Below are 17,032 nucleotides of genomic sequence, written 5' to 3'. Positions count from 1 at the left end.
TTTTTTTCATGTACAACAATCTACATTTATTCAAATACAGTCATGTCATCTTCTGGTTGCTGCAGAATGCTGCACAATGGTGGAGGGTGGGCTTTCACTTAACTACGGCTTATTTTTGAAGTAGGGCTTATATTACGTGCATTCTGAAAAATCCTACTAGGGCTTATTTTCAGGTTAGGGCTTATTTTCGGGGAAATAGGGTATTTACTATACAACTCTCTCTTGACAATTCCTCACATTAATCAATACACAGTTTAGACAACAAAGGCACTTAGTTTACCAATGTAAAGCATCACAATCTTTACTGCCTTACTAAACTACTGGGAGAATTAATTTTTAAGTTTATTTTTCTTTACTTCTCTGAGCTATTTAGGAAAAATAATTTCTATTTTAAAAACATGGCATTACACATACACACTCCTGTACTGCAGTGAGTCCTGGACCCTTTGTGCACGGCAGGAGAGGAAGCTAAACACCTTCCATATGCGTTGCCTCCGACGGATTTTTGGTATCACCTGGCAGGACAAAGTTCCAAACAGAGTAGTCCTAGAATGAGCTGGAATTTTCAGCATGAATACATTACTGAAACAGCGACGTCTACGTTGGCTCGGGCACGTTGTGAGAATGGCTGATGGTCGGATTCCAAAGGATCTCCTCTATGGAGAATTACTGCAGGGAAATCGCCCCAGAGGGAGACCGAAATTGTGATACAAGGACATCTGCAAGCGAGATCTGAAGGCCTTAGGAATAGACCTCAACAGATGGGAAAACCTGACATCTGAGCGTTCAGCCTGGAGGCAGGTGGTGCAGCATGGCCTCTCCCAATTTGAAGAGACCCTTGCCCAGCAGGCCGAGGCAAAGAGGAAGTCACAAAAGCAGCAAAACCAGGGAGCCGGACAGGGGACAGATTGGATCTGTCTTCAGTGTGGAAGAGATTGTCACTCTCGAATTGGCCTTCTCAGCCACACTAGGCGCTGTTCCAAGTCCTCCATACAGAGCACGTTACCATAGTCTTTCGAGACTGAAGGATGCCTAACAACACATACTGGTAACTATGTGACTTGCCAGCAAATTCATGTTTAGTTTATACACACCATTAAGTCATAAATAATGTTTTACAGGGATGACATGTTGCTCAAAAACTATAAAGAGGAATGTCCATAAGCCACTTTACCACCGTGAAAGAAGAAATACACTTTTAAACCACTGGTCTGATCCAGATGTATGCGTAATGGGAAAGTGGGCTGAATGGCAATTTTCTCCAGTTCTTCTTTCATTCTTGAAAAGCTCCCAGACGGAGTTCAGGGATTCTTGAGAACTGGGTGCATGTAGTTCTTAGGTGTAAATGAAAAAAACCACTCTCCTTCCATTCCTCTAGTGCAAGCCTCTGCTAGAGCCCAGTTCCCTCCATGAACGGAAGGCGGTGTCTTTATTTACCAAAGGACAAGTTTGTGTCTAATATTTAATTCCTACTCCACTCTCGGAATGTAAAACTTGAGCTTTTCTTTAACATTCTTCATAGTTAAAGCTGCAAATTTGCTATGAGAAGGTCCCAACAGAAGGACTTCCCCAGGAGTGAAAACAACCAGACCTCATTTTTTAGTAGACCTTCAGAATGAATGTAAAGACTTATCCTTCCTTTTGTAACTTTAACAACAGATACCAAATAATTAGGATGACTTCTGTTTTTTATTTGGTTCATCCTTACAACTGAATTTATAAAACTGCAATGTACAAATATATTTCAAAAACACACACAGGAGTTTAATACATTCTTCTAAAGCTGGACCAAGGTCAGAAGCATCTTGTGTCTCACAGTATCATGAAACAAGTAGTATCTTGCTAAGAAAAGTTCTGCTACTCTTTTAAACAGTCATGTGTTTGTTTATACAGTATCTCTTCTTACTGATGACTGGAGTCTAATATATCATTTTCTTAATAATAACATCATTTTATACAAATAAATCAGACATTTACTCATCTTCCAAAAACCGAATATGCTTGCTCATCTCTTGTGTCTTTGCTAGTCTCATTTTTTCAGCTTTGGCAATCAGCTGTAGAAGAAAAAAGTTAAAAAAAGTTTGCATTACAATATAAAGTTAAGAACTTACAATGAATGCAAAAGGAAGAGACTGAAGCTGCTGAAAGCAATTTTTTTTTTAAAAAAACCCAAAAGCTGTTGGATCATGACTATCATCTCTTTTTTAGAACTGTCAACTTAACTACCATGGAATTCCCCAAATTCTTAAACAAGGTAGGGCTTTCCAATCATTAATTACTCCTGAGAGTATTTGGTTTTATTAAAAATGGGGGAAATTATTAGCATGCTTTGAACAGCCTTGGGCAGAAGATTCAACAGATTTTGTTTAGGAAGGCATGGATGTTAAAATATAAAACCAACTGAAATAGAAGGTAGATAAGATGCAAAGAAAATTCTCTTCCTCCTAAGAATCACAAAAATATAGGTAGTCTGGGAAAAAACCATATTCACAAGATAATGTAGAGGTACAAGTAATTTATGGAAGGTGGCACCAATGGATTGTCTAGGTTTACAATCCTTCACCAATTTTCTGTTGGTAAATTACACTTAATACAGTGGAATCACCAACTAAGAGTAAATTATAAATTGGCCCAAATTCTCTTGGCTCATTACACTGGCATAACATAAATGACTTAACATTCAGAGGTGGATTGATTGCCTTAAATTAAGAAATCACCATCAACATTATTTGTTGCATACTGAGTTGTGTGACTCAGCATGCAACTGACAATGATTTCTTAACTTGAGATAAATTGCCTCCAAAAGTTATATAGCCACAATGGAGGAATGTTGCCATGATTTATATATTTACAAGTACTTAATATATATTCTCAAAGGTTTTCACGACCGGGATCTGATGGTTGTTGTGGGTTTCTCGGGCTCTTTGGCCATGTTCTGAAGGTTGTTCTTCCTGACGTTTTGCCAGTCTCTGTGCCGGCCACAGAGACTGGCGAAATGTCAGGAAGAACAACCTTCAGAACACGACCAAAGAGCCTGAAAAACCCACAACAACCATTAACTACTTAATTATTCCTCCAGGAGCCAAGGTTAGCTCTTCTCCCATTTTATTCTTGCAATAGAGGATATTAGATAGAAGGGGAGTGACTGATGTAATTAAGAATATTTTGTTAAGTATCATAACTTTTCTGGGAATTCAATCACCCTAGCTACTATACTACTATTGCACACTAGACTATGATGCAGACAATTAATTGCACCATGGATCAATGCAGATTTGAATTCTGTATACATTGCAGTTTACCTGAAAATTAAATATAATTAAGCTTCAAGGGTTGGGGTGGGGAAATATTCATACTTCATCTGTAATAGTGAATAGCACAAGCAGCTACTCAGAGCAAAATTTTGCATAGAAAAGAGAACTTTACTGCTGGCTAGAGAGGGACTTGTACTCCTTGTCGTACTCCTTTCAAAATTGGGAAAGGAGTACGACAAGGCTGTATATTGTCCCCATGCTTATTTAACTTATATGCAGAATACATCATGCGGAAGGCAGGACTGGATGAATACCAAGCCGGAATTAAGATTGCCAGAAGAAATATCAACAACCTCAGATATGCAGATGATACCACTCTGATGGCAGAAAGTGAGGAGGAATTAAACACCCTCTTAATGAGGGTGAAAGAGGAGAGTGCAAAAAATGGTCAGAAGCTCAACATCAAAAAAACTAAGATCATGGCCACTGGTCCCATTACCTCCTGGCAAACAGAAGCGGAAGATATGGAGGCAGTGACAGATTTTACTTTCTTGGGTTCCATGATCATTGTAGGTGGTGACAGCAGCCACAAAATTAAAAGACACTACTTCTTGGGAGGAAAGTGATGACAAACCTAGACAGCATCTTAAAAAGCAGATACATCACTTTGCCCACAAAGGTCCACATAGTCAAAGCTATGGTTTTTCCAGTAGTGATGTATGGAAGTGAGAGCTGGACCATAAATAAGACTGACTGCCGAAGAATTGATGCATTCTGAAGGAAATCAACCCTGAGTGCTCACTGGAAGGACAGATCCTGAAGCTGAGGCTCCAATACTCTGGCCATCTCAGGAGAAGACTCCCTGGAAAAGACACTGATGTTGGGAAAGTGTGAAGGCAAGGGAAAAGGGGGAACAACAGAGGACGAGATGGTTCGACAGTGTCACCGAAGCTACCAATATGAATTTGACCAAACTCTGGGAGGCAGTGGAAGACATGAGGGCCTGGCGTGCTCTGGTTCATGGGGTCACAAAGAGTCGGACACAACTTAATAACTAAACAACAACAAAGAGAGGGACTGCAGTGAACTGCAGACGGCATCTTCTTGCAAACACCAGATCATATAACAGTTTGGCTTTGGTTGATTGCTTTGGCTAGCACATCACCTAGTGTCAATCTCCATATTGGCTGATATATAGGGACTTAGTGCTTCTGTTCAATGCCAACACAGAAGCCATGTACTTCAACTAAAAGGCAATGAATGGACAATTTACTGAGTACTTGCAAGTCATCTGGCTACAGAGAGGCAGGCAGTTTGCTATACATCTCTGCTGGCACAACCTATCAACACCACAACTCAAGCTTATGTCTGTCCTTATAGCCTCCATGTTAGAGACCAAGTCGCCACTGCTCTTACAGCTATGAAATCTAATCATAGCAAAGAAGGAACATGCTTACTTCAGACTGGCAAGGCACCATGTTTTCTTCTATACCAGGTATAAGAAACCTGCTATAGAAGAGGGAAAGGCTCTGAAGTCTTGGGTCACATCCTCTACAAAAGTCCCTATGAACTCCACCCAGCCAAAGTGTTCTAAAAGGATCCTTTACACGATTTCAATCCAACCATTAACACTAAAGTAGTTCATGGTTATGCAAAAATTACTTTAAGGAGATCAACAACATAAGAGGATTACCAACCCTAAAGTACTTTAGGGTTTGTTTGTTTTTGCATATATTCAAAGGAAGTAATGAGATACTTAATAGGATGTAACACTCTTCCAACTGGGATCTTTTGACATGAAACTAACTCATTCAAAATGTATCAAGTAATTCAGGTCAAGTTTTGCATCAGGCAACCATATGTCAAAATGAAGTCTGTAATTCATTTATAACTATATGTTTTACAGTTCATTTATATGCGGGTTGAAGCAATTCCTTTTTTATTCTAATTTAGCCGAGTAATTAAAGTTAAACAGACTTTATTAAGTACGTATAGAACACACCTCATTTAATATCTATCTCAACTTCAGTAAAATTTAAGATATTCTTGTATTTATAAAATTGAATTTTAGTGACATAGGGCAGAGTTTAGATACATGCAGAGTTTAGATACATGAATTTCATATACCAGAGGATAAACTTGCCTGCAGTTAAGATTCTTAAACTATTTGTCTTCTTTGGTCCTTACTTCCCATGGATTTCAGGTATTTCTACAAGTTTTCTGAAAAGTCTGCTTTTAGTAATATGGATCTCTATTAATTTTAGATTAATACGTTGGGAGTGCTAGGGAGACTAGCTGTTGAGCTTGTTAAGATCAAAAATGCTTTAACCCACTTGATTCCATAGGAAGTGCACAGGCTTGTCTGGCAGAATGCCAAAAAGATTTGTAGATGTTGGACTTGTTTTCTTTTCAGATAGCCATGACTTCTTTTGTAAATCACTGCTCCTTTTCAGCTGCTAATGTTGTTATGTGACAACAATTTTTCTCTTCTCTGTACCTTCCCTAACTAAGGCTAACTAATCTAATACTGGAGAACTATAAAGGAAAAAATGGCCACTGGAATAGATGATTTTAAAATAATAATAATAATACAGTGGTGCCTCGCATTACGATGTTAATTCGTTCCAGCGAAATTGCTGTAGAATGAAAACGGCATAATGCGAAATTAAAAAGCCCATAGAAACGCATTAAAACCCGATTAATGTGTTCCTATGGGCTTGAAACTCAATGTCCAGCGAAGATCCTCCATAGCGCGGCCATTTTCGCTGCCTGTGCAGCGAAGAATCCGTCCCAGAAGAGAGCAGGGAGCCATTTTTTTTACCCGGTGGCCATTTTGAAACCGTCGATCAGCTGGCCGAAAATCGTCACTTTGCAAGAATCGGTTCCCGAAGCAGGGAACCGATCATCACAAAGCAAAATTCTCCCATAGGAAACATTGTTTTGTGATCGAAAAAAGTTCCCCGTCTAGTGATTTCGTCGTTAAACGGGGTGCTCGTCTTGCGAGGCACCACTGTACATTGAATTAAATTGTTCAATTCTATGCCACTTTTAGTATGCTGAAGTAAAGTTTATAAAACTTTACAAATTACTGGTCTTAGTAATAAACCCCCAATTTCTCCAATGCAGCAATGGGAAGTTTGAATATCCAACTCCTTAAGTAGAAAAGCTGATTATTATGACTAGAGGTGGGCAACATACAGCCTTCCAGATAATGAATTGCAAATCCCATCAATCCCAGCCAGCAAAGTTAATGGTAAGGAAAGCTGGGATTTGCATTCTGATGATATTGTGAGGGCCATACTTGGCCACTCTGGTTTAAAGCATGTGTTCTGACCAAAAAATGTTACTACCAAGACAACCTATCAATCCATTTAAAAAAAGTGTTCTCACAGCTACGGCTCTAGCTTTTGTTGCAAAGAAACCAAATGAAAACAAAAAAGCTCCATAGAAATCATACAAATTTATGCAGCTCCTTTATGCTGAGTCACATTAACTGCTAAATTAATGCAATATTGTCTACTTAAATTAACAATAAATTTTACACACTTTCATTATATTTGTTGCAGGGATATACGCAATCTTAGAACTGGAGATTTAACATATACAAAACTTTTGTTGTTTAGTCCTTTAGTTGTGTCCAATTCTTCGTGACCCCATGGACCAGAGCATGCCAGGCCCTCCTGTCTTCCACTGCCTCCTGGAGTTGGGTCAAATTCATGTTGGTAGCTTCGATGACACTGTCCAACCATCTCGTCCTCTGTCGTCCCCTTAACCTCTTGCCTTTATACTTTCCCAACATCAGTGTCTTTTCTAGGGAGTCTTCTCTTCTCATGAGATGGACATGTTCCTTCTCATACAGCACAAAACTTGTACTGTACATCAGAACAACTGGCCAGTCATGTGCAAAATATGAAAGAGGCTTATAATGACCCAAATGATTAGGTCCATTGTCTGAGGTCACAGTCTTCCAATTGGTGGCTAGGTTCTCAGTCTAGCTGAGATCTAATTTCCCTGGCTAAAAAGGAGTGAACCTGAGATGTACTGATATTAAAAAAACAAAAAAACAAAACACTCTTGCCTTTGAATTAGATCAGTGGTTCTTAACCTTTGTTACTCAGATACTTTTGAACTGCAACTCCCAGAAACCCCAGTCAGCACAGCTGGTGGTGAAGGCTTCTGGGAGTTGCAGTCCAAAACTCCTGAGTAACCCAAGGTTAAGAACCAGTGAATTAGATGACCAGAAAATCCAAGAAGTCCTAGAGTATTTAATCTTACCTTTTCTGTGCCCCGCTTCTTTTCTCGTGGTTGATTAAGTTTAGCCTGTCGATCTACCAAGATCTTCTGCCAATATCGCTGTTCATGATCACCTAAAAAAAAGCAAAAAAATTAAGTGCACACAATTTAGCTTGCAATGGCTGTGTCAGTGTATCATGGATGAAATGCAACTGTGTCTAATAACTAATAATTTATTTCTATAGAGGTCATGTTGGCCTGAATCGGACATTGTGATTATGCTAGGACAAGGCCCACCACAGCAGTAGTTCTAAAGTTTCCAAGTTAGCTTAAGTACTAGTTTTGTTAAGCAAAAGGTCATGCAACTGCCTGTTCAGCCACTTGCACAAACATCTGCACAACAGAGGAATCTAACAGATTTTTCAGTCTGTTAGCATATCTGGCTGTTGAACCAAAGTTGGGAGTTTGATTTCCCACTGAGCCTCTTTGAGAGGGCTGGATTCAATTATCTCTAGGGTTTCCTTCTAGCTCTGTAGTTCTAAGATGATGATGAGCCCATCAAAGGAAAAAAAATAGTCACTTCTGAACATGCACCTTATTCTTCCTCCACTTTCTACAAGGTTTTGTATGGCACAATCAGAGGGCACTCAGTGGCTCTTTTCAAGTGCTCTGAGCTCCAACTAAACAGAGGATTTCACAGAGTATTTTCTGTCTGAAGAATGTGGGGACAGGGGCAAGAAGGAAGCATATGAACTCTTAGCTGCTACTTATTTCACAATGTACAGGGAAATGGGTCGCTGAGACGAATGAAGTAGGCTCTGTGTGTTAATTTAAAAGAGTACTTTCAGAACAGGCTACAGAACAAGGGAATGCATGTGTTGACTGGGACTCATTGTGCTGTTAAACACACTATCTTCTATCCAGCTGGTTACACATATAGCAGGGGGCTGCTGTAAATGTTCCTCAAGCTGAATATACTGGGACTGCTTCTGCTGATGGAATCAAAAAGTGATTTCCCCGCACAGGGAAATCTTTCTTGAAGACTTAGAAATCCTCTAGAGCAAATTTACAAAACATGTGGAGTGCTGCTAGTAAGAAAGGAAAGAAGAATATGGGGAAGATTGGACCAGCAAATAAACCTCACCTGACAGGATCTCAAGTTTCCAGTTGTTTTTCGTTTGCAGCTCTTTCTGTGACTTTATTAGGGTTTGGGCATCTTCAGGTGTTTTAAGCCGCACATGACATTCTGTATCTCCTTCCAGCAAGTCAACATAAGCAACATTAGCAATTGTTGCTAACACATCCTATAATAAGAAAACAAATAACCCAAAACAATTTAACAGTTTTACATAAACACACACACACATTAAATAGGGGATACCTCATATGCCACAAGGAAATACCTCTACATAAAACAAGAGAATTCAATATTTTTCACATAATAGCAGTTATAATCCTACTGGGTATCAGGACATGCTATGTATTTCCTACAGTACTTCTCTGGAAGCACAATTATGGGCCACAGGGAAAGGGAGTAAGTAATTGTGGTAGTAATCACATAATGTGTGTCTGTAAAATACATAAAAACCATAGGCAACTTCCTCCCTTTTACAGGCATTCTATTACTAGGATAAAAAAGGTAAAGGTTCCCCTTGACAACTGTCCAGTCGTGTCCAACTCTAGGGGTGGTGCTCATCCCCGTTTCCAAGCCATAGAGCAAGCATTTGTCCATAGACAGTTTCCGTGGTCACGTGGCCAGCGTGACTAGACATGAAACCTTCCTACTGAGGTGGCACCTATTTATCTACTTGCATTTTTACATGCTTTTGAACTGCTAGGTTGGCAGGATTACTAGAATAGTACAATACAAATCAGGCAAATAATTTTATTTTATATACCTGTATCTTGCTCTTTGTTTTAAGGAACTTAGGGTTAAGTAGGTTTGGCAGGAAAGTTTACTTAAAGACTATCCAGTAATTATCATGGAACAAAAGAAGTAAAACATAATTTGGTTATATGGATTTTAGAAACAGGAGCTTATGTTTTATGGTTGTTGTGGGTTTTTCAGGCTCTTTGGCCGTGTTCTGAAGGTTGTTCTTCCTAACGTTTCGCCAGTCTCTGTTGCCAGCATCTTCAGAGGACAGCACTCTGTTAGGAAGAACAACCTTCAAAGAGCCCGAAAACCCCACAACAACTATTAGATCCCGGCCGTGAAAGCCTTCGCGAATACAGCTTATGTTTTAATTTCTCTTCAGCTCTGACATTTCCTGAGTAATCTTAAATTCTCCTGCCTCCTCAGAAGGACAACACTTACACAAACACATTGCATGTGTTTCAAATATTAATTCAATTCTCATAAAACTTAACACTTTGTGTAATGCTTTAAATTATTCAAGATATTTAATACATATTATCTTGTTGAAATTCTTAAAATGACTGTGTAAACGCAGATGATTCTTATGAACTTAATCCATCCCCTGTCAAAGAGGCACAGTGGGAAATCAAACTTCACAACCAGGGGTAAGAGGGCAGGTCCTCTTATGGATTGAGAACTGGTTGAGAACCAGGAAACAGAGAGTAGGTGTCAATGGGCAATTTTCACAATGGAGAGAGATGAAGAGCGGTGTGCCCCAGGGATCTGTCCTGGGACCAGTGCTTTTCAACCTGTTCATAAATGACCTGGAGACAGGGATAAGCAGTGAGGTGGCCAAGTTTGTAGATGACATTAAACTTTTCCAGGTAGTGAAGACCAGAAGGGATTGTGAAAAGCTCCAGAAGGATCTCTCCAAACTGGGAGAATGGGTGGCAAAATGGCAAATGTATTTAAATATAAGAAAATGTAAAGTAATGCATTGGGGCAGAAAATCAAAACTTTAATTATCAGCTAATGGGTACTGAACTGTTTGTAATGGATCAGGAATGAGATCTTGGTGTGCTGGTGGACAGCTCAATGAAATGTTAACTCGGTGTGCGACAGCAGTGAAGAATGCCAATTCCATGCTAGGTATCATTAAAAGGGAGATTGAAAATAAAACAGCCAACGTTATAATGCCATTGTACAAAATGCTGGTAAGGCCGCACCTGGAGTACTGCATACAGTTGTGGTCACTGCACCTCAAAAATACATAGTGGAACTGGAAAAGGTGCAGAAGAGAGCACTAAAATGATGACTGGGCTGGGACATCTCCCTTATGAGGAAAGGCTACAGTGTTTGGAGCTCTTTAGTCTAGAGAAAAGACGCCTGAGGGGGACATGATTGAGATGTATAAAATTATGCAGGGGATGGATAAAGTGGATAGAGGGAAGTACTTTTCCTTCTAACACAATATTAGAACCAAAGGCCATCCACTCCAATTGAGTGTTCGAAGAGTGAGAACAGACAAAAGAAACAATTTCATTACCCAGCGTGTTGTTAGTCTGTGGAACTCCTTGCCGGAGGATGTGGTGATGGCATCTGGCCTAGATGCCTTTAAAAGGGGATTGGACAGATTCCTGGAGGAAAAGTCCATCGTAGGTTACAAGTGATGTTGGGATTGTATAATCTCCAGGTTTAAAAAGAAGGTACCTCAAAATGCCAGATGCAGGGGAGGGGTATCAGGAGACAGGTATCTAGTTGTTTTGTGTGATCCCAGAAGCACTTGATGGGGCCCACTGTGAGATACAGGAAAGTGGACTGATCCAGCAGGGCTTATGTTCTTACGTTCTTATGACTGGAAGCTGAGGCTGGTAGATGTTACTGACATAGCAGAGCGAGGCAGCCTGGTGCCTTTCAGAATTTTAGACTAAACTCTCCTAATCCACAATGACTGGGCATGTTGTAGGAATTGCAGTCTACCTTTTGGAAAGCAGCAGGCTTCCTACACTTAGTGTAAAGCCATCTTTACCCAGCTAGCTGTAGAGGAAGAATTCTGTAGATCAGCCTTGTAGATACTATTCTAAGCAACCCTATATCCGACCTAAAAAGAAATAATTAGTCATGTGACTGTCAAGCTCATTACATTGCTAGTGTGAAAAAAACCCAACACTTAAATAGCAAGGAGTAGAGTTAGAGCAAATGCTACGACCTCAAAATTTATGACAGTTAGGTCTAACAGGATTAGATCCCAAAGCACAAAAATCAAAATGGTAAAACACAACTTTTACTGGGCTCAGTAAAATAGACAAAGGAAGGGTGTATCTATAGAAATATAAACTGTTTTAATTATGCAAATACAGTATGGATAATATAATTAGATACATGCAATAGATTGTATTCTCAAAGGCTTTCACAGCCAGGATCCGATGGTTGTTGTAGGTTTTTCAGGCTGTTTGGCCATGTTCCAAAGGTTTTTCTTCCTAACGTTTTGCCAGTCTCTTTGGCTGGCATCTTTAGAGGACAGGAGTTAGAACTCAGAACACAGACAGAGTTCTAACTGCTGTCTTTTGAAGATGCCACAGAGACTGGCGAAACCTTAGGGGGGGGGGGCGGGAGAAAACCTTTGAAAAAACCTTTGGAACAAGACCAAACAGCCCGAAAAACCTACAACAACCAAGCAACTGATTATTCTTTCTTCTATTCAACAATAAGAGAGTTAAGGCATTTTCACTTATGTATTCTGGTAGCAGAGTTATGTATTGGATAAGGATGTAAGATTTCACTTCTGGAAGCCCATGGAACATTACGAAGAAGTGATTTTCATAGACAAGTGCTTTTCTGTATTTGAAAACACTGTCACAAAGAAATAAATTTCTTCAGCCTTGTCCTACAATGAAAGGATCCACTCAAAGATATTACTCAAGAGAACTAGCTGACAATCCAAAATGCATAACAAAGGGGCAGTTAAAAAGACAAAAAAAAAATTCCAAGAAAAACTAACTACTACTGTGGACCCTTGACTTACAGACGGCTTGACTTACAGACTTTTTGAGTTACAGACTTCTCTGGCCGCAAAATTTAGGTTTGACTTGCAGACTGAGATTTGACTTACAAACCAGAAAAAAAAATGGAACAAAAACGGCCTGTTACGGGATTAATTGGTTTTCAATGCACTGTAGGTCAATGGAGACTTGACTTACAGACTTTTTGACTTGAGAACCGCCTTCCAATACGGATTAAGTTCTCAAGTTAAGACCCCACTGTACCCTGAGGTTTCAGAGACTTTACCTTGATGTGCTTTCTGCCTGGCAAAGGTTCAGCACTAAGGATCTTCACAATTACTCCACTCTCAAACTGGGGTCCCATTGAATGAGCCTTCTCCACAGGGGCTAACCCATCTTGGCCAGCTGCATGTTTCAAAAGATAAAGAAAATAAACAAAATTCATATGTAACAATTTAACACTAGTCAAATTCAAAATGGCTGGCGATGTGGATTTTATAGTTTTGAACTGAAAAAAAAAATTCCAGTGTTCTAAATAGTGATCTGATTTCCTATGTGTCTTTGATTTATATTTATAAAACAACACTTCTGTATTCCCTATAATCCATATTTCAACGGAAATATCTGATTAGAGAAGAAGCATAGTGTAATTTAAATACAGTATGTTATTCAGATAAATCCAAAGTTTTATTTGTTGTTTTAAATGATAAAAATATATAATTTTCTAACTTTCTTCCAAATTTCAGGGGGAAAGATACCAAACATTTTAACTTATTCAGGTAACAATGCATTATACGCTGCAGTTGTTCATTCAACTATTTTCAAAATAATTTAATAATTCCCCTGAAGTAAAAGAGGCACCTGCAATTTAACTGTAATTTGCTGAAGTCCTGTTGCTTAGCACGATAAGTCACACTAGATAGAATAGGTGCATTGAATCAGTAGAGATTTGATGAGTCACCTCTTCCAGTGCATTCCATTGATTGAAATGGGCTTACTCTAGTATAGTAAGTTACAACCAAAGTAGGCTCATTTGAATCAGTTGAACTTACAGAGGGGCTGACTCATGAAATACCCACTGATTCAATGGGCCTTGTCTAGTGCAACTAAGAAACAGGATTTCAGTCATTGTGTAGAACTACTCGCACTGCTTAATTCAGGCTGAAGCAAATCTTATACCTATAACACAATCTTACTGATGAAATTTTTTGAAACCATTTTTACAAAAAGGAAATTTCTACACAAAAGTTAAGTAATGAGAAAAGGCTATGGAAAGTTTCTGCCCCATATCACTGTACACAAACAGAACATGTTATCAGTATTGCTTATGCTGGGTAGGAAAAACTGTGGAATACACCTGTCTTTCTCTTTAACAATTTGGGATATATAAATTGCTATGATTGGCAGCAATATATACTACAAATGACACCTAAGCAATCTACAGATTTTAATTTAAAGTGCCACTATGATTCCTAAATCTTCCATGAGAAAGTATCCATAAACTTACTCTTGTCTTTCTGTATCCTCAAGCTGTCCCTCTCCTGATATTCTAAACTACAATTCCCATCAGCTCTAGTCAGCATAGTCAATAGTTGGACATAACTGCACTATACTGGGGCTGCACCACCACAGCCAGTGTTGCCACCCATTTGGTTCCATTTGCAGACAGAAACCTGTGCATGTGAGGCAGGGCCCCACCCACTGCTTGTGGAAAATTAAGAGGGAATGTTAGACATGACTGTGTCACATTCTGTTAATTGATGAAACTGAATGACTCTAAAAGGAAATATTTATAAAATGCATACAGATTATCCTTCTGAATGTAAATGTAAAGCTAAGTGAATTTAGATTAATTTGATTCTCTTAAGTTAACAGATGGTGAATAATGAAGTTTTCAGTGGAATCAGTAGAGAAATAGTCTCCTGGATTTGAAAGTACTTCAATTTTACTAAGTTCTTAAATATTTTAAAACAAGAAGATTTTGACTTAATGTTAGGAAAAGTTTCTTTGCAATAAGAATTGTTTAGCTGTGAAACAGACTCCCTATGTGGAACAGCCTGTGCATCAGACAACCACTGAGAGCCTCCCTGCATTGTCAGGACTGGATTATTTGAATACTTTCCTGTCCTACAACTCTATGGTTCTACATGGAGCTGTGTATTTCAGGCTTACAGGATCTCTTATCTTTTGTTAGAATCTTATGATCTAGAAAAATGGTCCTCTGGGGAAAGGCATACATCTTAAGAAAATTTCTTACTTTTCTTCAACAGAGCTATTTAGGAATATTATCAGAATTCTGTCCTCAACAGTTGTGTTGGAGAAGAATTCTAGACAGCAATGGTTACAAGGCAAGTACAAACTTTGGCAATGTTTTAATGGTTTCAATAATCTCAATTTAGTACTATGGGCATGAGTTTAAAAAGCCCATGTTGGCACCCGTCCTGTTTTACTCCCAGAGTCAGGGAGACCATTTGCTTTATTTTGTAAACTTCTTGGTTTGTTGTATCAATGCAAAATGATCGTTAAAAGCAAAGACAGCCTGTTACAGAGGAAAACTAATGCAATTAAGGATTTCTGATTCCTTACTTAGCAACTGACTCAATCAAGTTAGAAAAATCTCATCTAGATTTTATCTTAAGCTATGACTGCTGTTCTCACACAATAGCCCCCAAATTAAGCAAGTCATACCAAGTGCTATGTTGTTCATCCCTCAGCAGCGCAACACAGCAGGGGAAGAGCATGTGAGACCGCTGCCCGTGAAGGCAATGCTTTATGTACAAATCCTCCAGTTACATCAGCAAATCTATGTATTTATATGCATCAGTATTGTACCAATAATTAGTACGGCTTTAAAGATCTCATAAAAATGATCTTGGATACTTAATACATATTTATTTTTTAAGTTCTATAGTAATATAGGATTTCTTTATCTAAGTAACATACAAATGTATATCAACTGTGGTTTTACCTTATAATAAATCAATTTTGCAACATATAAAGTACAAGATATTTTTAGCATCTGAAAACCATTTGTCCATTAATTTCTTTTCTTTTCTCATGAAAACATTAAAATCACCACAGTTCTCGAATTTTGCTCAAATCCCAGTTCCACCACTAGAATATAAGACACTTTACTAAACAACAACACAAATTATGATTAAATTTAAAACACACTACATTTGCCATTTTTTGCTGCAGGATGGTTTGGTGTAGAGGCATTTGTTTCCATTTCCCCCTCAGTCATATTTTTTGTTTGAGTCATCGCTTTTTTTAAGGATGACATGCTCGCTTTCTGCAGGGTCAAGTACTCTTGTTTCAGCTGCATCCATTCATTTCTACAAACACCAGAACAAAGAAATGTCAGTATTGATATGCAGAAACAACATTCTAAAAAAGAAATCTAACTAAAATTATCATAAACAAGGCCAAAAAAAAGAGAAAAAAGGGTAGAAGACAATGATGGAAATCAATTAGCAAACATATGCTGTGTAAAACTGATGATACCAGGGACCTTGGAAATTTAGTTTCCAAAAACTCACCATAGCTGTTAACATAATTAGCCTTATGCAGCATAAATAATATTGCTGGATTTCAGCTACTAGATAGGTCCAAGGGTTATTTTGCCCATTTTTTAAAAAATATGAGACAGCTATAGCAGTGCAGGTTTCAGAAAAAAATTAGATTGAAAATAGATTGTGTTTGAACTGGATCTACTTCTTATGGTATACATAATTTTGTATGCATGTTTTAAAAATTAGACAAAAGTTATCAATAGACTGTACAGTTCTAGAGTACTGAAAGCACATACGCCTAAAAAACAGGCATACAAACAGTCATAAACCTGAAGGAATTATTCAAACACCAGATGCAACTGCTGAGACTAGTGTATTATTAGTCATGAAAATGTGTAGAGCCAATTGAAAACTGTTACTTTTGGTGTTGATTTTGTTTACCACTTTTAGTGTGGTATTTGATTATTTTTAATATTTGTACACTTACTGTCTTTACCTTTTAAATATTGTTTTATAATGATGTAAGCCATGTTGGGTCCTTTTTAAAGAGAAGGTAGGGTAAAACATTTTAAATAAATTAAAAATAAACCACTTGTTTAATTTAAGTTGTATTGTTAACTTGCTATTACAAACTAGTAGACAGAAGATAGCCTTTGATACATGTGGCAGCTTGTAAAGTATGCTGGACTGGATGGGCCTAGCAATAGTACCTACTCATAGTCAGTATACAGAGATTAGTTATGGCTTAGCTGTGAAGCATGTATCACAGATACTAATAATTACAAAATAATTAAGAATAAACTAGAAAATCTGGTTAGTTTTAAATTAATATTTTTATATTAATGAGTAAAAAAATGCCTGGAAAACCAGGTAAAAATCCCAAAATCTGTGAAAACTGGAATATTTTAAATAACCCAGATGTTTTTGAATACCCCACAGGTGAAAGCATGGCATGAATTCAAATTATATATTTACATTCATTTAACAGGGAGATCTTTTGTAAAAAGCTAGAGCTTTGGAATACATAGAGAAGACTACACAGAATACAAGAATACACAGAGGAATTATACCAGAAAGATCTGGATGTCCCAGACAACTCTGATAGTGTGGTTGCTGACTCTGAGCCAGACATCCTGGAGAGTGAAGTCAAGTGGGCCTTAGAAAGCATGACTAACA

At 38.2% G+C, this 17,032-nt stretch overlaps 1 protein-coding gene across 6 annotated transcripts in view; it reads right to left on the bottom strand.

Moving 5' to 3' along the window:
- Positions 1–1,670: 1,670 nt before the first annotated feature.
- Positions 1,671–17,032, bottom strand: part of LARP7 (La ribonucleoprotein 7, transcriptional regulator) — a 36,096-nt gene continuing 20,734 nt past the window's right edge. For all 6 annotated transcript variants that reach the window (XM_020802142.3, XM_073001797.2, XM_020802141.3 and 3 more), the window contains exons 9-13: positions 15,522–15,679; positions 12,631–12,749; positions 8,632–8,791; positions 7,530–7,621; positions 1,671–2,054 (exon numbers count right to left, since the gene is read on the bottom strand). In XM_020802142.3, the coding sequence (XP_020657801.2) occupies positions 1,974–2,054; positions 7,530–7,621; positions 8,632–8,791; positions 12,631–12,749; positions 15,522–15,679 (610 nt within the window). In that variant the 3' untranslated portion in view covers positions 1,671–1,973. The remainder of the gene's footprint in view (positions 2,055–7,529; positions 7,622–8,631; positions 8,792–12,630; positions 12,750–15,521; positions 15,680–17,032) is intronic.

Source organism: Pogona vitticeps, chromosome 5 (assembly GCF_051106095.1).
Source record: "Pogona vitticeps strain Pit_001003342236 chromosome 5, PviZW2.1, whole genome shotgun sequence".
In the NCBI taxonomy this organism is placed as follows: domain Eukaryota; kingdom Metazoa; phylum Chordata; class Lepidosauria; order Squamata; family Agamidae; genus Pogona; species Pogona vitticeps.
Note: the sequence above shows the minus strand (reverse complement) of the source record. Positions and strands in the feature narration are given on the sequence as shown.